Below are 24162 nucleotides of genomic sequence, written 5' to 3' on the forward strand. Positions count from 1 at the left end.
GGATGCAGCTCCGACAGGGACAGAGGTGGGAGGGGAGTATGAGGGAAAGAAGGTGAAGACACAGAAGTTCCAAATTGTGGGGCGCGTGTGTGAGGGAAACATGATCGAAATGTGGGTGTGACTGGAACAGAAGCATCACGTGTGCCTGGGATGTGTGTGGACATCTGCAACCAGCACTGCAGCCAGCTCCCGGCGGACTTGTGGCCTGTCCCCCAGGATCCCGGCAGTCCACTCATTCCCACAGCGAGGGCTCCCCTGCTCCTTTCCCAGGTCAACATACACAGCCCGCTCTGTTCGTTAGCAGCTGGGACTCAGAGTTCCATGTGGGAGATGCCGGAGGCCAGTCTTCAGTGGGGACTGGGTGTGACTGGCCACATCACAGCTTAAACCATGGCCAACACAATGGGGCACGACCCCTCCCCGCCGCTCACTCCCATCCAGCCTCCTGCCATACCTGGAGACCGTAGTGGCACTGCGCTCCGTTCCATCGGCACCCCACCCTACCATCCCTTCTGGGTGCCACACAGCTTCTGAGTGGCAGGAAGGACAGTGTTCAAGAACAAAGTCGCGATGACCAGGCAGGTACTGACAGCGTGGCCCACCTAGTTGTCGTGCGTGTCCAGATGAATGTGTTCAAGCCCTCTTCTCCCAAGTCTGGCTCCCGAGCTCCCCTCCAGAATGCGTGGTAGAGCAGTCTCAGGGACATCTTATCCCCAGTCTCAGGTATCAAAGTCAGCCCTGACCATTCACGGCCATCCTGCTGGACACTATCTCTCATCACATTTAACTCTTTTGTGGATTATCTGAGACAGACCATCTTTCCCACTTTGATGCCAAAGATTGGATAAGGCTGGGCTTACCTCCTAACTGTGGGCAGAGCTTTGAGACCTCAATAGCTCAGACCCTACACCCTCACACCCAGGAGGATGCATTCTCTTTGGCATCCGAGAAGGTAAATACCAAATATGCATATAGGGCTTTCTAATGCAACAGTAGTGACAGCACGGACTTGGGTCTCTTAAACATTTGTACACTTAATTCTAAATCTTCCAAAGTTGAAAAATGCATTCTCACTTAAGAAAGGTAGTTCCCTTTCCAGTCAGTTTGTACAGATTAGCAAACCTAAACAAATAAAAATAGAGAATCCCCAGCCCTGGTAGCTACACTGTTGAATTCTAAATTTTTATTCTAATTAAAAAATAACAGTTGTACACAAGCTCTTTCAAAAACAGAGGAAGGGAAACCCGTTCTGTGAGGCCAGTTTCAACCCGATACCAAAACAAGACAATGTCATCACAAAAGAATACAATGAAGCAAGATCCTTCAAGAAAATATAGATAGAAACCATTGAGTAAATATTAGCAGACCAGATCTAGCAACACGGTCAAGTACCATGGCTATGTGAAGACCAGTAGATCTTATACAAAATATTAACAGTGAAGGTCAATAATAATATAATGATGTCAATTCAGAAAAAGGAGTTGCCAGAAAGAAACTCTCGTTCAGGAGCACCTGGGTGGCTCAGTCGTTAGGCGTCTGCCTTTGGCTCAGGGTATGATCCCAGGGTCTTAGGATCGGCCCCGCATCAGGCTCCCTGCTTGGTGGGAAGTCTGATTCTCCCTCTCCTACTCTCCCTGCTTATGTTCCCTCTCTTTGTGTCTTCTCTGTCAAATAAACAAATAAAAATCTAAAAAAAAAAACCAAAAACCAAAAACCTCTCATTCATGATAAAAAAAAATATTCTCAGCAAATTAGGAATGAAGTGAAAAGATTTACATTCTGACAATGAACAGCTATGAAATACATTGCACTTCCTGGTGAAAGACTGAATACTCTCCTTCTTATGACTGGGGACAAGGCAAGGATGTTCACACTCACTACTTTTATCTAACATCGTACTAAAGTTCCAACCAGTGAAATAAAATGAAAAAAGGAATAAAGAATAGAAAGTTAAACTGTGTTAATCACAGACAACGTGGTTCTAAAACAAAACAAAGCAAGAAACTACTGGTAATAAAATAGCTTTGTAAGAAGCAGCTGAAGAGCTCTCCAGTAAGCTCCAGGACATTTATCTTCAGTGTTATTCAGGACACATCTGAATTCCGCTACTGTCCCCACCTGGCTCTAGGAAACTCCGTGTGCCTCCAGCCATCTCTACAGCAAATCATTTCAGCTGTGGTCAAAGTCGAAATTTTTCAGTTGTGCTAGTTGACCTAGAAATGTTGTATGTAATTTACCATTTTCTGGAATGGAAACAGTTGTTAAAAAATAAATACCTTTTGGGGTGCCTGGGTGGGTCAGTGTGTTAAGCGTCTGCCCTCAATTTCGGCTCAGATCATGATCTCAGGGTTGTCAGACTGAGCCCTGAATCAGGCTCCTCACTGGGCGTGCAGCCTGATTAAGATTCTCTCTCTCTCCCTCTCCCTTTGCCTTCCTCTCTCTCGTTCTCTCTCCTGCTCCAAAATATCTCTTTTGACTTTGTCTTATTAAAAAAAATAGCAAGTTCAATGATATTTCTATATTTGGCAAAAATTAAATTGAGGGCAATATTAAGTATTCCGTTAGCAGTGACATTAAAAATAATAAATTTAACAAAACTGGAGTAAAAAATCCCAAGAGGGTCTATTTTTTAAAAAGGAAACCAACATGTTGATCATGAAATGTGTGTGGAAATTCAGAGGACCTGGAGTAGCCAGAACAATTTTCAAAAGAGAACAAATTGCAAGAATTGTACAACACTGACTTCAAAATTTACTAAAAACCTACAGAAATCAGGACAGTGTAGTACTAGCATAAGGATAGACAAGTCAGTGGAATAGAATAAAAATTCTAGAAATAGGCCTTTATGTTTATGGTTAATTGATTTTAAACAAAGGTGCCAAGACAATTCATTAGAGAGAAATGATACTTTCAACAGATGGTATTAAAACAACTGGATAGCCATCTTGAAATAAAAATAACTTAATACCATACTTCAACTATATAAGTAACTCAAAACTGATCATACACCTGAATTTAGGAGGTAAAACTTTTAAACTTCTAGAAGAAATGATAAATTGTGATTTTGTGTTAGGCAAAGTTTTCTTTGATATGATACAAAAAGCACTATCTACTAAAGAAAAATATGGTATATGTAATTATTGTGAAATGTCAAATTAACACATCATCCACATCATCGTCTTACATAGTTACCTTTCCTGTAGGTATGTGTGAGAATGCTTAAGATCTACTCTCTTAGCAAATTTGATGTGCAGTTGCCATGATGTACATGATGATAGGTTTATTTTTAAAAGTCTTCCTTTGGTTAAATCTATTAATGAGCTTTTGACCCAGGGATTGTGCTCCTGAGAATGCAGGCTTCCTGGATTCAACCTGGCTCTGGCCATAACCTTAAGCAGGAAACCTAATTTGTCTGTGCTGGTCTCCTCCTCTAAAGGAGACAACAAAATTATCTCCCTATAAGGATTTTGTAAGGATTAAATGAAGATAACTTAGGAACCACTCAGTTGTTTAATATTATTACCTGAAGGAGTCAGTTATAAATGTGGACAAAGCAGACCAGATGGACATCACAGATATATTCAGAACATTCCATCCCAAAGCAACAGAACACACACCTTCTTCTCTAGCACATATGGAACATTCTCCAGAACAGGTCACATCTTGGGTCACAAATCAGGTCTCAACTGGTACCAAAAGACTGGATCATTCCCTGAATATTTTTGGACCACAATGCTTTGAAACTTAAACTCAAGCACAAGAAGAAAATTGGAAAGAACCCAAATACGTGGAAGCTAAAGAGCATCCTACTAAGGAATGAATGGGTCAACCAGGAAATTAAAGAAGAATTGAAAAAATTCATGGAAACAAATGATAATGAAAACAATGGTTCAAAATGTTTGGGACACAGTAAAGGTGGTCATGAGAGGAAAGTATACAGTGATACAAGCCTTTCTCAAGAAACAAGAAAGGTCTCAAGTACACAACCTAACCCTACACCTAAAGGACCTGGAGAAAGAACACCAAAGAACGCTTAAACCCAGTAAGAGAAGAGAAATCATAAAGATCAGAGCAGAAATCAATGAAATAGAAACCATAAAAACAGTAGAACAAATCAACGAAACTAGGTGTTGGTTCTTTGAAAGAATTAATAAGGTTGATAAATCCCTGGCCAGACTTATCCAAAAGAAAAGAGAAAGGACCTAAATTAATAAAATCATGAATGAAAGAGGAGAGATCACAACCAACATCAAAGAATTACAATTATAAGAACATATAAGAAACTATATGCCAACAAATTAGACAATTTAGAAGAAATGGATACATTCCTAGAAACATATAAACTACCAAAAATGAACCAGGAAGAAATAGAAAACCTGAACAGAACCAGCAAGGAAATTGAAGCAGTAATGAAAAATCTCCCAAAAAACAAGAATCCAGGCCAGATGACTTCCCAGGGGAATTCTACCAAACATTTAAATAATTAATACTTATTCTTCTGAAATTGTTCCAAAAAATAGAAATGGAAGGAAAACCTCCAAACTCATTTTATGAGGCCAGCATTACCTTGATAGCAAAAGCAGACAAAGATCCCATAAAAAACGAGAATTACAGACCAATATCCCTGATGAACATGGATGCAAACATTCTCACCAAAACACCAGCCAATAGTATCCAACAGTACATTAAAAGGATTATTCACCACGACCAAGTGGGATTTATTACAGGGCTAAAGGTTGGTTCAACATCCACAAATCAATGAGATACAATACATTAATAAAAGAAAGAATGAGAACCACATGACACTCTCAATAGATGCTGAAAAGCACCTGACAAAGTACAACATCCTTTCTTGATCAAAACTCTTCACACTGTAGGGATAGAGGGCACATACCTCAATATCATCAAAGCCATCTATGAAAAACCCACCGTGAATATCATTCTCAATGGGGAAAAACTGAGAGCTTTTCCACTAAGGTCAGGAACATGGCAAGGATGTCCATTATCACCACTGCTATTCAACATAGTACTAGAAGTCCTAGCCTCAGCAATCAGACAACAAAAAGAAATAATAGGCATCCAAATTGGGAAAGAATAAGTCAAACTCTCACTCTTTGCAGATGATATGATACTTTCTGTGGAAAACCCAAAAGACTCCACTCCAAATCTGCTAGAACTCATACAGGAATTCAGTAAAGTGTCAGGATATAAAATCAATGCACAGAAATCAGTTGCATTTCTATATACCAACAACAAGACAAAAGAAAGAGAAATTAAGGAGTCTATCCCATTTACAATTATACCCCAAACCATAATATAACTAGGAATAAACTTAACCAACAAGGAAAAAAAATATGTACTCAGAAAACTATAATGTTCTTATGAAAGAAATCAAGGAAGACACAAAGAAATGGAAAAAACATTCCATGCTTATGGATTGGAAGAACATATATTGGGGAAATGTCTATGCTACCTGGAGAGATCTACACATTTAATGCAATCCCTATCAAAGTACAATCAACTTTTGTCACAAAAATGGAAAAAATAATCCTAAAATTTATATGGAACCAGAAAAGACCTGAATAGCCAGAAAAATGTTGAAAAAGTAAAGCAAAATTGGTGGCATCACAATTCCAGACTTCAAGCTCTATTACAAAGCTGTCATCATCAAGGCAGTATGGTACTGGCACAGAAACAGACACATAGATCAATGGAACAGAATTAGCCCAGAAATGGACCCTCAACTCTATGGTCAACTAATCTTTGACAAAGCAGGAAAGAATGTCCAATGGAAAAAAGACAGTCTCTTCTACAAATGGTGTTGGGAAAATTGGAAGACCACATGCAAAGAATGAAACTGGTTATTTCCTTATACCACACACAAAAATAAACTCAAAATGGATGATAAACCTCAATGGGAGAAAGGGATCCATCAAAATCCTTGAAGAGAACACAGGTAGCAACTTCTTTGACCTCAGCCACAGCAACTTCTTCCTAGAAACATTGCCAAAGGCAAGGGAAGCAAGGGCAAAAATGAAGTATTGGGACTTCATCAAAATCAAAAGGTTTTGTGCAGCAAAGGAAACAGTCAAAACCAAAAGACAACCGACAGAATGAGGAAGAAGATATTCTTCTTCTCAAAAGAAGTTCTCAAAAGAAGAAGAATATGGGAGAAGATATTCGCAAATGACATATCAGATGAAGGGCTCATATCCAAAATCTATAAAGAACTTCTCAAACTCAACACCCAAAGAACAAATCAAGAAATGGGAGAGGACATGAACAGACATTTCTACAGAGAAGACCTCCAGATGGCCAACAGACACATACATGAAAAAGTGCTCCACATCACTCGGCATCAGGGAAATACAAATCCAAACCACAATGAGATATCACCTCACACCAGTCAGAATGGCTAAAATCAACAAGTCAGGAAATGACAGATGCTGGCGAGGATGCGGAGAAAGGGGAACCCTCCTACACTGTTGGTGGGAATGCAAGCTGGTGCAGCCACTCTGGAAAACAGCATGGAGCTTCCTCAAAAAGCTGAAAATAGAGCTGCCCTAAGACCCAGCAATCGCACTACTGGGTATTTACCCTAAAGATACAAACGTAGTGATCCGAAGGGGCATGTGCACCCGAATGTTTATAGCAGCAATGTCCACAATAGCCAAACTATGGAAAGAACCTAGATGTCCATCCACAGATGAATGGATAAAGAAGATGTGGTTCATATACACAATGGAATACTATGCAGCCATCAAAAGAAATGAAATCTTGCCATTTGCGACAACATGGATGGAACTAGAGGGTATTATGCTGAGCGAAATAAGTCCATCAGAGAAAGACAAGTGTCACTGATACGAGGAATTTGAGAAGACAGAGGATCATAGGGGAAGGGAGGGAAAATGAAAGAAGATGAAACCAGAGAGAGAGAGACAAACCACGAGACTCTTAATCTCAGGAAACAAACGGAGAGTTGCTGGGAGCTGGGGGTAGGGATGGGGTGGCTGGGTGATGGACATTGAGGAGGGTATGTGCTATATCAAGTGCTGTGAAATGTGAAAGACTGCTGAATCACAGACCTGTACCCCTGCTACAAATGACACCTTATATGTTAATTAAAAAAATGTGGGCAAAGCTTTATGCAGAGGTGTTCACTATCACATTGTTTATAATAACAAAAACTCTGTAACAATCAAAAAACACAAAATCAAGTGAGTCATTAAGCAGCGTAGGCTGAATGTCTGACTTGGAAAGATGATGCAGCCGCTGGAGAGTCTGGCTGTGGAAACTATGTAAGGAGTTCTTCAAAAGATTTTATTGCTGACTTGAGAGGGAGTGGGAGAGAGCTCGCAGGGGCGTGGGGAGAGGGCCAAGCCGACTCGCCGCTGGGCAGGAGCCCCACCCAGGACCCTGAGATCATGACCTGAGCCGAAGGCAGAGGCTCCACCGACGGAGTCCCCCAGGCGCCTCTTTAATAACACTGTTTAAATGCTTATGATATAATAAGTGGGGAAAAGTAGTATGAAATTACATTTATGGCAAATTTACGATTGTATAAAACAAAAATCCTACAAATGGGGAAATCAAGATTGACAGGAAATGCCAAGAAACGCATTCAGATGATGGAACTCTGGGTACGTTTTAGTTTTCTCTATTTTGCAAAGGGTTAAGTATATTCAGCTGATTCTTAGAGTGAAAATATATGAAATAATATTTAAAATTGTTTTACAATTTAAAAAGAAGGAAAAGGAAACATGGTGCGCTGGACTTCATCAAAAGCCTGGCTCAGAGTTGAGCAAGCCCAGGTGAAACAATGTTCAGCATCGTTGCGGGAAAGCAGGAGGCAGCCCCGGCACGAGGGCCCTGTCCCCGCTAGAGGGACGGCCGCACAAGGCTGTCCGAGCCCGTCGGTGCTGACCGACAGAGCCGTGCCCATCACCGCGGACACAGACGGTGCCTTCAGTGACAGACCCCAGATCCCCCAGTCTGGAGGCTGGAAGCCTGAGACCCAGGGGCCGTCAAGGTTGGGTCCTTCTGATGCCTCTGTCCTCCACGCCCCACCGGCGTCCTTGAAGAGCCCTTTCTCTGTGCACCTCCGTCCCTGCCGCTGTCGCCTCACACGCAGACCCATCACCAAGGTCAGGGCCGCCTGGTGACCTCACTTAACATGTACCCTCCGTACGAACCCCATCACCAACGTGGGCGCACTCAGGGGGCCCGGGTGTCGGGGCGCCGGGCGAGAAGCAAGAGGGCTCAGAGTGAGGCTGGGGCTCAGGGCGGGGAGGGAGGCGCGCTCCTGTGCTGACCGCTTCCCCGGACCCCAAATGAGCTTCTGATGACGTGGGTTTTGAGAGTGAGCTCTGTGTCAGGCACTCCTCTGTTCTCACGTCGCAAACTATCATTTGCACCCTCACAGGACTCAGGCAGCAAGCCGACGTCCCCTGCCCTTGGGTAAGTGTGCGAGCATCCCGGATGGTTTCTCCCGACTGAAAAGCAGCCGCGTGCCCATCCGACCCGCCGTGGAAGACCACAGTGGAAGGCCTCATGGTGCCGTGGTCATGGACTGGGGGACAACACTGTGTCCCCGAGGTCGCGGGTGTGGACAGCCTCTCAGGCTCTCATCACACTGGCTTCACATGGAGAGTTCGGGCGGCGCTCCTTGGCCTCGCCCCTGCGACGGGAGCTGGTGGCAAGCCCCGGGGGGTCCGCTGTTCTTCTGCACCTAGAAGGGCGGGGGGCAGCGGGAGGAGGGCGCAGGCCCTTGCCGTGTTGCCACGGCGCTGGGTCGCGTTCGGCTTGTCCTTTGGCCCTTTGGTCTTTGTGGGGCTGCGAAGTCAGCACCCGCAGCTGCGCGCACAGGCCCCCGGGAGCACATGGCCTTTCGACCCTCTGTGCCGCAGGCGCAGAAAGTGGCCCCGGACCGATCGTTGCCTGGTTTCCAGCACACGTTTTAAAGGGTGAGATCAGGGGACTTCTGTCCCCATGACCGACCGCAGCAGGACAGGTCGCCTTCCCCTGCAATACTGAGCAAGAGGAGAGGGTCGCGCTGCAACCGTTAGTGAGGGCTGGGTCTCTACACCACTCACCCGAGCCCACCGCGAGCACGGGCTCCCTTTGTCCTTGAGGGGACAGCGCTGGGAAACACCGTCCTGGCTGGTCTGGAGATCTCGCGCCCTTCCTCCAGCGCCATCGAATGCGATTTAAAATAAAATTAAAAAGGACAAGGCATTTCCTTGACTCTCACTCACCAAACCCAGAGACACACGGGCCTCGCTCTGGGCCCCCTCGACCCTGGCCCGGCCCCCACCTGCTGAGCAGGGTGTGGGAGAGGCGGCCCCCAGGGAAGCACCTGCCCCTCCCCCTGCACCGCCCCCTGCTCTCCCACACCCCTGCTGCCACGGCCCGGGCCCAGCCTCCTGTGGGGGGGCCTTGCTGGGACCACGAGGGACATGGTGCTGATGGAGTCAGCGGGCCATGCTGGGGACGCGGGCAGGGATGAGGGCAGGATACTGGAGGGGACATGAGGGAGGCTGCTCTCTTGCTCGGAAGACAGACCCACACATGGTGCCTGTGGGAACTGGTCCAGGTTCCCCTGGGGCCCCTGAGACCCCCTGGATGGTCAGGGTGCCCGGCGTCGTCCTGTACCCGGCTGGCTTCCTGTGTCCTGACCCGGCAGCCCTGGCTCTGGGGGCAACTGGAACACTATTAGTGCTTTCTTGTTGTGCCGAATGTTTCTGTGGTGACTTAACTGTTTGGGTCCAGGAGACCAGTCGGCACTGGAGACCCCCCCCACCCCCGCCCCTGCTCCTTGGGCCTCATCAGCCATAGCCGGTGTGGTCTCGGGGCTAGAGGCCAGGCCGATGGAGAACACGCTCACCCAGGGCCTCGGGGGCGCCCATCGTGGCCACGTGTTGGTAGAAGGTTGTGCAGAGTCTCCTCCTGATGGTCTGACGGACCTGTGGGTTTGTTTCTCTGTCGGGGATGCTCAGTTCTCGGACTGTGTGGAAACTGGCCGGTCAGAATGAACACGAGCCAGGAGGACCTGTCCCACGGACAAAGCTCCTTCTGTCCGGTGTTAAAGGCTTTTCACGCAGGGACTCGGCTTTCCTTTTCTGCTGGCGGTGGAAGCGTAGGGCGCTCCCCACGGGAGCCTCCGGCCTGACTCCCCCAGGTCCTCCAATAGCCTCCCAGGCTCTTCCTGTTCTCGAGACCACAGACAAGAGGGGACCCTAGCAGGGGGACGTCCTGCTTACCCCGCACACTCACCCCAGGGGGAAGGCCTCCTTGGTGACAGGTTTCTCCTTCCTGTCCCGCCCTAGCAGACCCAGGCGGAAGGTGCTCCTGTCGCTGTCCAGGTCCTCAGGTGTGAGCTTCGCCACCACCACCACCGTTCCCGGGAGCGCCCTGTCACTGAAGGTGAGCCCAGGGCTGAAGCTGATGACCCAGCTCAGATGTAGGGGTGAGAGCCCCCCGCAGGGCTTGGGTCCCCCACAGCTGGGGTCCGCATTGTATTCTGAAGACTGGTTGCCCTCGTGCTCCAAGGCACCAAGGGTGTTGCCCCCCAGCCAGGGAGGCCCAAGTGGTCAGGACAATGCTCTCGAACCCTTGGCTTTGAGCTCAGCAAGCTCGCTCCCAACCAACAGAACTCAGATCCCGGCCTCAGACGGCCATGCATGGTCACTGAGTCCACACCCCAGTCCAGCCTGGGACCTTCTCCTCATGTCAGGCTTGGTCCAGAACTCACATCCGATCCTGACACCCTGTGTGCCCTGCTTCAAGCCGGGCCCATCTCTCTGTGGGTGACCCCAGGCCTGTAGCTCTCAGCAGAGTGCTTACAAAGGAATGGGCCCCCTAAGGTGAGCTTGGACTTTGGGCCCTTCTGGTGTGGAGACGTTTCTGGTTTCGCACCCCAGAGTAAGTTTCTTACCCCCACCCCGCCGAGTCCCTGGGTCTCCAGGGGGTGAGGACGTATGGCTGTCACTTCCCAGAGCGAGACGTGCGAACACTCGGTGAGGGGCAGTGAGCACTGCTGCCCGGTGTTCAGCCTGGACTGGTGCTCAGTAAACACTAGCCCACCCCAATGCCTTGCTTTAGACCTTGGTGCATATGAATAATGATCTCATCCGGGACACAGACTCATCACTGATCTATGCATGACCTGCTTTCTAAATTTACTCTGTACTCTATCTTTGGTGTCAGAGGAAGCACCAACCAGCCAAGCAAATGCAGGTCCTGATGTTGGTCTATATCCGAAGCTACAGTCTTTGTTCTCCTCTTTCCCCTTCCTTCTGCACTTCAAGACCGTACCTGTTCCTAGAAAATACACACATGCAATTCATTGGCTACTCTTTATTTCACAGAAGGGACACAGTGTGTCTGTGATGTTTGCAATTTGGGGGAATCATCTTTCCATTCACTGCTTAGTAGTCTAGATGGTCATTCTGTGTCTGTGCTGCTGGGTCCACTTGCCTTCCTTCTGTGATGCTTCTCGCCCCACACTCGCTCATCCCCTCTGCTGTGGCCATGCAGGACGGACACCGCTGCTCGGGTCTGTAACCAGCAGCAAGTCTGCGTGATAAGGCCAGGGGGGGTTCTAAATAGGGTGCATAGTCTGCACTCCCACAGAAGTGTATATGAAACCCAGTTGGTCCATATCCTCCTCAACACCTGGTGCCACAAATCCAGTGGTGCTGGCCGGTGGCTTCCGGTCCATCCCAGACTTTCCCCCATGACTGATGGTGCTGAACCTGCGTTTCCCATGTAAGTTTCCCCCAAGGGAAGTGCTTGCTCTTGTCCTTGGCCCAGTTTTCTGTCCAGCCGTTTCTGCTCTTCTTATAGATTTGTTTGAATTCTGTATATATTCTTAATACAAACCCCTCATTAGCTGGGTGCATTACAGATGGAGTGTTACGGAGCAACTTGACTGCATGCTTAGTTTAACCAGATGTCTGATGAGCCGGAGCCATAGCTTTCAATGTACTCACACGTAGACATATTTTATGATAACGCTTTCTGGTCTTGATTGAACTTTAACCCAAGCATCTAAGAGAGTCGTCTGTACTTTCTACTACAAGTTTTCAGCATTGAATTTTGAGACGTGTGTTCTCTATGGTTCACTGGCGTGGTTGGTGTGAGGTAGGGATCCAGCTTCCTCTCTTCCATGTGGGTTTCTGTTATCCTAGCTCCGTTCACTAAACATCGAGTGGACCCTCTTCCCCCACGATCTGTTTTCTGTATGCCTTATTTTTTTTTTTAATTCCACAATGCGTTCACTACTGCCTTTTTTGTATTTAGTTGAATTTGCATACTGTGTCATTTTTATACCTGTCTTCTGTCCTTCTTATATTTTTTAGTTGTCTTCTTACTGGTTATCTTGGGGATTATAATTAACATCTTAAATTTATAAGAGTCCAGGTTGAATCATACCAACTTAATTTCAATACCATACAAACACTCCAGTCCTTTCCCTCCATATTGCTAATGTTGCAGATTACATCTTTACACATTGTGCGCCTATTAGGAGAGATTTATAATCATTGTCCCATGAATGTGTCTTTTAAGTCACATAGAGAGGAGGAGGAGCTACAAACTCTCAGCACGACCATCCTGGCTCACTTACTAACCCGTGCGGTTGTCTTCACCAGTTCTTTATCTCTTCTACTGTGTAAAGCCTCCATTTTAGCCCCAAAAGCTGCCTTTAGTATTTCGAATAAGGAAGGCCTGTGGGTCCTGAATTCTCTCAGCTTTTGTTTATCTAAGAATGTTTTAATTTCTCCTTTATCCTCAAAAGATCATTTTGCTATATTTAGAATTCTTGGTTGGCAGATTTTATTTTCCTTACAGGACTTTAATGTGCCCTCTGGCTTCCCTGATTTCTGATGGGAACACAGCCATTGATCTTATCGAGGCTCCTTGTACAAGACAAACCATTTCTTTCTCTCTGCTTTCAGAGTCCTCTCTTGGGTTTCTGAGAGTCCGGCAGTGCTACACCTCTTCTGGACAAACCCTTCTGAGTTTTCCCTTCTTGGACTTAGTTGAGCATCTTGGATGTGTAGATCCATACCTTCCATCACATTTGGGAAGCGTGTAGCAAGCGTTTCTTCAGATATTTTTCCCTCTGCCCCCTCTCTTCTCCTTTGGGACCTTAAATCAACCAGGCACTGTTCATGTTCCTTCATTCCATTCTCTCCCTGGTCCCCAGACTGGATAATTTCAGTTGTCTTCGAGCTCACGGATCCTTTCTTCTGCTCAAATGTGGTGATCTCCACTAGTGAATTTTTAATTTCACACTTATCAGTGGTAGAATTTCTGTTTGGTTCCTTTGTGTAGTTCCTATCTCTTTATTGATATACTTTTTGTTTATTCAATATTTTCCCGATTTTCTTTCATTCTTTGCCTTGGATCATTGAGCATGTTTAAGACGGCTTATATAATATTCTTGACTATTATATGTCTGGGCTTTTTCTGGAAAATTCTGTCAAATTCTTTTCCTCCTTTGAATGGGCCATATTTTCCTATTTCTTTGTCTGTTTGATTATTTTTTGTTGAGAATTGGATATTCTGAGTATTACAATGTGGCAAATCTGGACACCAGATTCTCCCACTGCTTGGGGATTGTAGGTGTTTGAATTATCAGACTGTGACACTCCTAAGTCTGTATTGCCCATTGTGAAGTTTCTCTGATTATCTGTGTGGTCAACAAGTAATTTCCTTAAATATCAGGCTGCAAATAGGGGGAATAAATGTTCTAGTAGATGCTCCTGAAGGGAGCTACTGCTGCTGAGGTGGCCAGGACAAGAGAACACCCTTGCTGGCCCCCAAGGACATGAAGAGACCAACCAAAACACACCTCACCCAAGTTTTAGAGTACAGAGTTCCTGTGGGCTGCCCAGACATTAGCTGCTCCAGGAACGAGGGCTGTCCTCCAGCAGCCACAGGAGGGATGAGGGTGGGTGGCTGATGGCTTGCACACACCGCTCACTTAGGAGCATGGGTAGCATCCCTTCTCTGGTGCTGCATGTGGTCACAGTTCTGGTCCAGTTCCCGAGTCTGGAAGAGTTGACCCTGACGGCTCCCCTGAGCATCATGGTTCCTTCCAAGGACATTGGATCCCTCGTGTGTCCTGCACCGGCACCGTGTCCTCAGGTGAAGGCTGCTGATGTTTGCACCGACACAGTCGCCACCATGCTCCCCACAAATCTCTACCCTGTAGCCCTTCGCCATCCCACTGCCCAGCTCTGTGTTGGTTTTGCTTTCATTTTAAACCAATAGTGTAATCCTTATACTTTCAGGAATACCTCAGTCAGCTTGGCTTCCTGATCCCTGTCCCCTCCTCTACCGGGATTGCTGCCCATTCTGCAGCCATCTTGGGTGGATGCCCTCCGGTCACCTGTGGACTGGGAAGTTTGATGGCAGCAGCCACTCACCTGGCTGCTTAGCCTGTGGGGCCCCCAGTGACCTGTCAGAGCCCTGCCCCCACTCAGCCCTCATCACTGCCTCAAGGTGGATCCCAGGGGCCTCTCTGCCCCGACAGCTCCTCAAACCTCGGTGTTCCGCAGTCTGTTCCCGTTCACTTCCTCCTCTTCAGGGATGGTCGGTCTTCATCTGTAAGGGCTTCTGTTTCCTATAAAGCTGTGTCTTTACTCATCCAAGCATCAGTTTGTATCTTCACTGTAATTCTCAAGTGCTGGCTCGGGGAGGCACACTTCCGATTTAGAAGTGTCCCAGAAACATCTATCCTTGGGGGTCTTTCAACACCTCCAAGGGGAGATTGTGCAGAACCCCAGTGCCTGGTCCCTGCCACATGCAGCCCCGAGCGTTAGGATGAGCGCTGTCCCTGGCCCCTTGCCGAGACCTGTGCTCCCCCCTCCTATAGGCCAGCCCACTGAATGGGGTGATAAGTCACCTCTTGCCCAGCCTGGCGGCACCAGGACAAGGAATATGCTTCCTGCTTTCAGGAGGTGATGTGAAGACGCTCGGGGCTCCTGGGTCACCAGGACTTGCCACCAGCAATCAGAGTTGTGAGGGGAAGGCGCCAGGCAAGGGGTGGCCTGGGCTGTGTCCTTGTCGCCCCTTCCTCATGCCGGGGGTCCACGTGGGCCCCCTCAACCCCCATGAGACCTTCCCACTCATCAGACACCACTTGTCTCCATTGTGATGTGCGTGCAGAGGGAGAAGCCGACATCCCCGCCGCAGGGTCTGGTCAGCAGCTTCCCACTGAGGTGAGTGCTCCGGACCCAGGTGGCGAGGTGATGGGCCGCGTGTGCTGGAGCCCGTTGGGGCAGAGCTCTGGCAGCGCGACAAAAGCCGCATTCTTATTCCTGTCATTCCTCTCTCCGCAGGTGTCAGAGGGTCCGCCGCGAGACCCGAGGCCGCCTGAGCGGGAGGAAGGTGAGGCACCTCACAGCCTGGGTGTTGGGGTCTACACAGCTCGATGCTTGAGAGTTAAAGATTTCCCACGGGAAGAAAAAATGGGAGAAATCAGCAACGGGGGGCTGGGACACTGTTGTCAGCGGCACAGAGGACAAGCTGGGGCTCACGGAGAGGGTCTGCACAGGGTCCCACGCTCGCCTGCCACCTGCCGTGCGTGCCGCAAGGCCGCAGGCCGCGCAGTGGGGCCGCGCGGTGGGGCCGGAGCCTCAGCGGACGCTTGGCCGCCAGTCTGAGCCGAGGCCCGGAGGAGCGGCGGCCGCCCGTCTGCTAACAGGCACACAGAGCGAGGCCCACGGCCAGTCGGAGCCGAAGGCCCAGGGTGACCTGCGGAGGCTCTAGCCCGGCCGCCTGCGCTGTCTGCCGGGGGGTCGTCGGTCGCATGTGGGATCCTCACACAGTGCTCCCGAAATGGCATCTCCTCGTCCAAGAAACCCTCGCCCAGGCAACGCCTCCCTTCAGAGCCCCGCGCCTGAGACCGCCCGCCCTTCACCACGCCCGCGGCGGCGAGTCAGCGGCTCCTGTTTCCAGAACAGGACAGGAGGCTGAGAGGGTGGCTTGATCTTGATGTGAGTCCAGAGGGACTCAAGCTGGACTTAAGGATCTGAATTACAAAGAGGTGTTATGTGCGACGGGGGCCCTGGGCCGCAGGTCCCGCACCTGGTCGGACTACACTGTGGGGGGTGCGCGCGCCGCACGGCGGGGTGTGGGGGCTCGGGGATAGCGGAGAGGCCAGGGGTCCTCAGGCCATGGACAGAGGCAAAGAGAAACCCAGAGGAGAGCCCATGGACACCGCGTCCCCAGGGGGCTTGTTTTTCACAGCTTTCCAGGAGGGGCAGAGATGACCAAGCTCAGAGCACAGCCAGAACGGGAAGCCTAGAACTTAGCCGTAATGGTGGCTATAGCCGCATTGTGGCAGGGAGCCAGAAGGAAGCCCGCTCTCCGTCCCCGCGGGATGCCAGAGTCATCGGCCATCTCAAACTCGGGGTGAGAGGACCCGAGAAAACCCTCTGCCAAGGACTCGGAAGGACTGACGCCCCCAAACTCCTCAGGCTGTGGGTTCACTTGGGGCGATTCTGGACCTGTCATCACCGGTGCCGGGAGCGAGGGAGAAAGGAGCCTTCCTTCCTGCACACGGTGGTGCCCTCGGGAAGGCCAAGGCCACAGCAGAGCCAGACACACGAGGGGGCCCGGCTCACGGGCCAATCGCAAAGTAAGTGTGGTCATTGTTTTGGGGACAAAAGGCAAAGTGAAACACGTGAAGAGAAAACTGTCGTCTACCTGACGAGCGTATCTGAGAACGAGTGGAAGAAAACCGAGGGCCGCTGAGGCTCACCCGTTCGCCGAGGGTCCGCGGCCTGTCGTCCGTCAGCCGGGACCTGTGACCTTCAGCCCACAGCGGGGGGTCACCCGGCACACGAAGGCAGGAGCAGAGCACGGATGACCGTGAGCAAGGCGGGGCTGGGGTCCACACGGGGCCTGGGGTCCCCTGGCGGTGGGGAGGTGTTTACGGAGGTGCGGCTCTCGGAGTCTGGGAGCCCGGGGGCGGCTGGTCATCTTCTAGATAGGTCATTGGTGAACCAGCAAACACCAGAGGCAGAGAAGGCGGGTTTTCGAACCTCCGGAGACTCAAGACAGAGCCCCTTCCAGGGGAGATCGTCAACCTCACTCATTCCAAGGGCCCCTCCGTGTGGGGGGCTGTCCTCTCGCGCACCTTGGGGTGAAGGGGGAGTAGGCGTTTCTACCTCAGGACGGAGTGCTAGGGAGGAGAATGGGCCATTGTCAACGGTGTTTCAGAAGTGAGGTCCCCAGCAAGAGATCGAGCATGACTTGCAGAGAGACGGGCCCAACTTAGGACCCTCGGAGGAGCCCGAAGGCGGCGGACGTGGACCTGCTCTCGGAGTGGACGCGAGCCCGCTGGAGTGCCCGCTGGAGACGCTGCTGCCGAAATGTGTACGGAATTGCCGGGGGTTGAGAATCGCCAAGAGCCCCGAGAAGAAGGGCTGTTCGGGTCGGTGAGATGCGCCGCTCATGGGAAGCTTGTTGATGAAAGCCAGCCTGACCGCCGTCCCGGGGTCTGCACGGGGCCAGCGTGGAGGCCTCCGAGCTGCGAGCTCATCTGCGCGGACGCTCAGCAGCTGGCAGAGGCGGCCGGAGGAGTGGGGGCAGGGCGCTCATAGATGCTGCTGGAAGGTTTGGTGCCACGTGGGGAGAGCACGGACGGTGTTTGAGCCCTTCCTCCCTTCACACAAAGGGATCTCACGTGGCCTGAAGACGTGTGCGGGAAGGGACAGCTGTGAAAACTGGAAGATGACATGGGGAGTAGCTGGATGTCCTCCCGGTGTCTGAGGGTTCTGTGAGATATTCTGGAAGGCACCAACCCCACAGGAAGACGTAAGTTCACGTGGAAATGAGGGACTTCTGGGTAGTCAGGAGCCATCGAAAAGTGAAGGGTCGCGCCCAAAGCCGGAGACATGTTCGTAAGTCGTGTCCATAACGGACACGGGACTAGTGTCCAGAATGACCCCATGAGAAAAACAAATGACCGACGCTGATCGGGCAGCGCACGGAAGGGAGCCCGGAAGCCGCAAACAGGAAGAGAGCACGACTGTCCTGTCGTCGGGAGCTTCGGCTGTAACCGCGCGTGGTGGCCTGATGTCGCGTCAGGGGTGCAGGAGCTGGTCCTGCCAGGGATACGGAGGCCGGGCCCGGGATGGTGCTGGTGCGAGCCGCCGAGATGCCCCGCACAGGAGGCCCTCCGGGGACACCCCCACGAGGCAGCGACGGGACGAGGGCAGGCTTGGGGAGGGGAGCACCCGGCTCCCGTAGGACGGAGGGAAAGCCACCCGCATGTTCGTCTGTGGGACACACAGGGGCCCCCGGCCTACGAGGTCCTCATCGCGGATTCTTGTGGACGTGCACCTGTGCGCTCCGCATCCCTCCGCATAGGTGGGATGTTTCTCACAGAAGATGCCCTGTGTGGGCATCCGTGGTCCTGCCCAGCCCCGGCAGTCCCTCACCTTGTGGCGGGGACTCGCTGGGGAGGGGGGTACTCATGAGCTCTGTGTTCAGGGGTCCTGTGCAGCCCACCCCCCGGCCCCCGCCGCCCAGCGAGAGGTCAGGACTCGCTGCACCGGCTGCCCCACCTCGAAAGTCCAGGCAGGGGCTGCCTGCTCCTGCTGCGCCGGCCGGGTGGGCCCCCCGCGCACCTGCCCCTGGCGCTCACTGGGCTTCCTTTGCTCTGCAGGAACCCCGGAGCCCACGCAGGAGCCCACACCGGCCGATGGCTCTACCCAGCAGCCCCCTTCGTTGGAGACCCCAGCCTGGAAGTCAGACCTGCAGAACCTCATACTCTCGTACTCGCTGCTGTGCGGCGGCCCAAATCTGCTGGCCTGGGGGGACATCCGCCCAGGGAGCCCCCAGGCCCAGGGTGGCATGGCCGCCATGTCCACCGATGAGCGGGGAGCGGGCCCATGCCATCTCCAGGATCGCCAGTCTCTGGAGAGGACACCGGATGTGGCAGAGGCCAGCACCGCGCCATCCAGCCCGGCGGAGGGCCTGTCCGCGGCTCAGGGAGAGGCTGGGTTCTCCCCGCGTCCCCCTGGGGAAGCCCGAGATCATGGCACCTGACCGCCTGGCAGGTCTCACTGCTGCACTCAGAGAGCACATCCTCTGAGGTCCCGAAGGTCCCGGAGTATCCCCTTGTCCACGCAGACCCTAGGGGAACCGTGGTCGGGCTTCCGCAGAGGGCGGGCAGGGAGTCAGGGCAGGGCGGGGAAGCGGAGCCACGGGGGCAGCTTCCCCAGAGACCTGCGTCTGGCTGGGCGGGGCAGCCACGTGGCGAGGGCTGTGACGGTCTCCCCAACAAGCCCCCCCGGTTGTGCCGGGGCTCGAAACAGGCCTGGGGTGCTGTTTTCTCTTGGGATGACGAGCCAAGTTAACTGTCAGGAACTTAAGCAGTTTTTAAGGGTACTCTTCAGAATTCAGGAATTATATTATAGGAAATAATGGAAATTAATTTTATTGGCAAGCAACTTTAAGTCAGTTCTGGTAAATTTTACATTTTTGGGCTTCAGGTGGCTTTTTGGGGAGATGGGGAGGATTTGTAGCCAACCCCCAGCCCCACCCCAACCTGAGCAGTCTGGTGCTGGCCCCTCGAGGCCCGTGTGCATGAGGCCTGGGTCTGGGGCTGCAGAACCGGCTCCCAAGCCTATCCCCACCCCCTGGGGGGGCGGTGCTCGCCTGAGTCAGGCCCGCCCTGGACGGTGACCCTCTGTGGGCCCCGACACTGATGGCTGATTGTTCGGTCTCTGTTCCCTGCTTCTCTCCAGACAGTTTCTGCTGTTTCCCCCATTCGTGGCTCATCTGCCGTAGAGATGGCGCATTTTCCATCTCACACGCTGGAGCTCACAACCTTACAGACTCCATCTGGGGTGCTGCTGTGACTCCCATGTCTCAGACCCCGTGGGAGGCAGTTATATGTGGTGCTCATGCGCTGGGGCAGGACTGGCTCAGTTCCAGACGACCGGTCGCTTGTCACACGCGTCTTACTTTCCTGTTTCTTGGCGCCGTGATGGTTCTCGGTGGGTGCCAGGGACCATTACCTTTTGGGATGCTGAAGTTTTCTCTGTTCTTATCAGTGTTCCTGAAATGTGTTCAGAGATGCGGTTATTTTAGAAGTTTGATCTCTGCGCCTTGGCTGGGGCTCAGGACCAGCCTTGAGCCCACCTCCTTCCCCTGTGGCCTCACCTGTGCCGCCGGAGGCGGAGCCTTCTGCTCAGCGGCCACAGGCATACCCTGTAACCGTGGGCGCTTCCCCGGGCAGGGTTTGGCTCCCGTCCAACCTCACAGCTCTCCCCACCTGCGTGCTGACTGGACCCAGCTGTACCCTCGCGGGGCTGTGGGGCTTCTGCAGATCTCTGGGTCCTGTCCTCTTTGGGACTCTCTTCCGTGAGTTCTTTCCCGGAGAGACAAAGAGAGTCTCTCATCTCTGTTTGCTCACCCGGGGCGACTGCCAGGCTCTGCCTGGGTCCCCTCCCGGCACAGCGCTCGGTCACTGCCCAGGCGATTGGTGGGGATCCCGCCCCTCAGGGTCCTGGGCCTTGCTGCCTGACGCCCAGTGTTTGGCAAACCTTGCCCCATGTGAGAGGGCACACCTAATTCCTGTCACTTCACCTCAATACAAAAATGTGTTCTGTGACGATCTGACGTGTTCAGTGCTGCTGCCCAAAGTTGGAAATGCAGTTGCGGGAGCAGAGCGGACTGGACCCGCGAAGGCTCAGCCGCTGAGTCACCAGACGGTGGAGAAGCACGTGAGGAACCCTGCCCTGCGAGTGGCGGGGAGGTGATGACCATTCTTGAGGGGACAGCTGTGTTCAGAACCGAGGGCACAGCAGCCACAGTCTTGCGCAGACCAGGAACCTGCACGGGGGATCACTGCGTCCCTGGAACACTTGCTTAGATTAATTTGGGGAAGATCTGGACTGTACTAGGGGATGGTTTTATGACCAAGTAGAAGCTGCCCCCAATGCCAGCGTCCCGGGAGCCTGCGGCCCCTCTTGGTCCTGGAATCTGTGAAGCCACAGCTGCTGCCACCAGCGTCTTCTCACAGGTTTTCACACGTGCAGGGAAGGAGCTCCCCAACGGGCTCTGACCTCCACGTGGCGAACGGGCTGTTTCCATCACTTGCTCATGCACCCCTATGACCTCCCCGAGGGGCCTGGCAGAAAGCCGCCTCCTTCACACGGGCACCTCAGGGCACCCGTTATTAGCCTCCTCTCGCCGTGACGTGGGGGGCGGGATTGTCCTGCGGGGACCTGCCCTCGTTGGAGCTGGGCGCATTCGGTGCCGGAACATCCGCTCGCAGGGCTGGAAGAAGAGAAGGCGGCCACAGGTGGACATACAGAGCACGGCACGCGGCCATGTGTGGCCAGTTTCAGTGTCCACACGCCCCCAGGAAGACCCCAGCATCTGTCACCACCCATGTGGCCCCATCGCCGGGTTAGCTCTTTAGACTAGTGCAGGGGTGGGGCGTGGGGAGTTCAGACTCAAGGAACCCCAGCCCAAGGCGACGTGGCGTGCCTTCACCCCTGCTTGGCGGGCCGGTGCCTAAAGCAAAATCAGTGACAGACCTCAAGTCCTGAAAATCTTATTTAAATAAAATATTATTTGAATAAAAATTAGGGAATAAATAAGACTTTATCCCCAGTTTTATGATCGTAAGGATAAATTCCTAAGCCAAAACAAGTTTCTGAGGTAAGCTGCACACACCGGCTGTGGGTACCTGCCCGATGTCACTGGGCACCCCTGGGTGAGCTGCTCAGTCCCAGGAGCGGCTGACAGCGGGACAGCTGTCGGGACCATGCGCGCTCGGGACTGCCGGAAGGCCCCGAGCCCTACTGGACACTGCACTGTTGCCCTCCTGAGAGCCTTACTAATTTTTGTACGAGGGCCCGAATTTGAATTTTGACAGGGTCCTGTACGTGCAGCCAGCCCTGACCGGGACGCCTGTCCCCAGGATGTGGAGCAGAGCCTGACGCAGCCGAGACCGGCGGGGCCGCCCGTCTGAGGAAGACTCCCCGCCCAAGTGAGGCCCACTGGGCAGCCCCGAGACGCCCAGAACTGGCTAGGGGCCGTCCCCCTGCCCTGGGTGCCAGCTGCCTCCGCCACGCAGGGTCATTTTGGCTGCAGTTGGTCTCATCTGGGTTGAGGGCCGTTCCCCACGGTCGAGCGGCGTGAACAGGAGCGCACGGCAAAGCTCGTCCGCGGGGAGACCGCACGCGCTCTGAGCAGGGCCAGGAAGCCGGCGGTGAGGGAGCTCCCACAGCGCTCGGCGGCCTGCGGGGCGGGGGAGCCGCACGGCATCCCAGCTGTGGCTTGGGGGTCCATGAGTCCCCCCCATTGCTACCTGAGTGCAGCCTTCACTCCACGCACAGACTTCCCACAGCAGGGAGACTGCGGGGGTGGGGCTCGGACAGCCTGCGGCCGAGGACACATTTTCACCAAGAGGATGTGCTCGGGTTCCAGAAATACGCACACTGTGATGTCCCTCCCCCTGCACACAGTGGCTCTCGACCTCCTTCAGGGGCAGAGACCCAGGACCCAGAGCCCATGACAGCCAGATGGGACGTGGTGGCTGAGGCACGGGGACACCAGCCCAGCAGAACCCGCGCCAGCCCCGCCTGCCCACGTGGGGGCAGCGGTCCTGCATGCCGCGAAACCTCCCCGGGGATCCAGGACAGCTGGTCTCCCGATGACCTGCTGTGGCTGCTGGACCCCTAGGAGAGCTAGGAAGAGCCCCTGTGCTGGGGGGAGGCCGCCCCCACAAATCACGGCCTCTTGAAACTCAGATCTCCCCCAGAGAAAGGAAGGGCCTGTGCAGATATATTTAGAGACCACGCGGGGTTATCCGGGTGGGCCCTAAGCCAGTGAGCCATGAGGGAGGAAGCCACGTGAAGACAGAGGCCGAGACAGGAGGTCCGGAGCCCCAGCCGCCGCAGGAAGCAGGACGGCCTTGCCCCCTTCCGCAGGTGGGACAGCTCTGCCCACACCTGGACTTTGGACTTCTGGCCCCAGAATGGAGGGGATTTCGGCTGCCAGTGTGTGGCCCTTTGTTCCAGCAGCCCCGGGGACAAGCACAGTACCCCACGAATGCATATGACTCCGGGCTGCAGGCTATGCCTTTGCGGCCACCACACAGGTGCACGAACGCTTTCCTGCCGACTGAGAGTCGGGTTTTAACAACCGGAGGGCCAGAGCCCAGGGCAGCAGCCTCCCCGACAAAGCAGCCACGGCTGGAGGAGGAGGGGCCTGTTGACCCCTGGACCAGGGTGCAATTCTATGCGGTGGGGAGCTCCCGGCTTGTGAAGACCTTCTCTGCCTCTCTGGTCAGGGATTCCGTCAGTGTGCGCCGCCAGCACACCTGTGAGCTCAAAAAAATTTCATTTCCGGACAGCCAGTAAAAGGCCAGGAATGGGGCAGACGGCAAGCCCAGCTCCAGCCACGGACTGGTCCAGAAGCAGGGTGCCAGGCCAGCCTGGGATGTAGAGGCAGGGCTGTGGCTCTGCCCGGCTGCTCCTGGGGGTTCCCCAGTGCCCTGCCCATCACCCCACACTTCGCCTCTCCACCCCAAAGAACATGAACCTTCAGCATTTTTGCTCCTAAGGCCTGAAGCTCACCTCCGCTGGCCAGCTGCACTGTGTTTGTGTCGGCGTGGGCGTTGGGTTCGCACAGTGGGCTCCGCAGGTGCCAGTAGCTAACATGACGATCGTGGGACCCTGCCGCTTTCCCTCCTTCCCTTGCCCTTGGAGTTACGAACAGACCTGTCTTCCAGCAGTTTGGAGCAGTAGAAACCAGAGGCATTGAGAGGAGGATGTGGGACTCAGGACATTTGTGGGGATGGGCTGGGGCTGGGGCACGAAGGGCTGCCTGTCCCTAGCTCTCAGTGTCCCCCCGCCCCCGCCCGATGGGCTAGTGTTCTGCTGGAGAGCCAGCCCCAGCACCCTACTCTGCAGCCATGGGACCCCTTTTCCGATGCCGCGCTGGAGTCTGCTCTGCTGTCTTGGCAGGCGCAGTGACCTTGCTGGAACAGGAGCTGAAACCCAGAGCTGCACTCCCACGGCCTCCGAACCCCCATCTGAGAGCCAGGCAGAGCCTATGGGGCCGGACGGGGGGTGTGCCTGTGGAGCGTGGAGGGGTCTCTGTAGCTGGGAGAGGGAGGGCCTAGCC

General features: G+C 53.0%; 1 protein-coding gene across 1 annotated transcript in view; it reads left to right on the forward strand.

Annotated features, from left to right (window-relative positions):
- Positions 1–20635, forward strand: part of LOC116587134 (probable palmitoyltransferase ZDHHC11) — a 57295-nt gene extending 36660 nt beyond the window's left edge. Inside the window, exons 10-11 of the mRNA XM_032337865.1 lie at positions 15348–15396; positions 18683–20635. Coding sequence (XP_032193756.1) covers positions 15348–15396; positions 18683–19065 — 432 coding nt within the window. The 3' untranslated portion in view covers positions 19066–20635. The remainder of the gene's footprint in view (positions 1–15347; positions 15397–18682) is intronic.
- Positions 20636–24162: the final 3527 nt, after the last annotated feature.

This window comes from Mustela erminea, chromosome 3 (assembly GCF_009829155.1).
Source record: "Mustela erminea isolate mMusErm1 chromosome 3, mMusErm1.Pri, whole genome shotgun sequence".
Classification (NCBI taxonomy): Eukaryota; Metazoa; Chordata; class Mammalia; order Carnivora; family Mustelidae; genus Mustela; species Mustela erminea.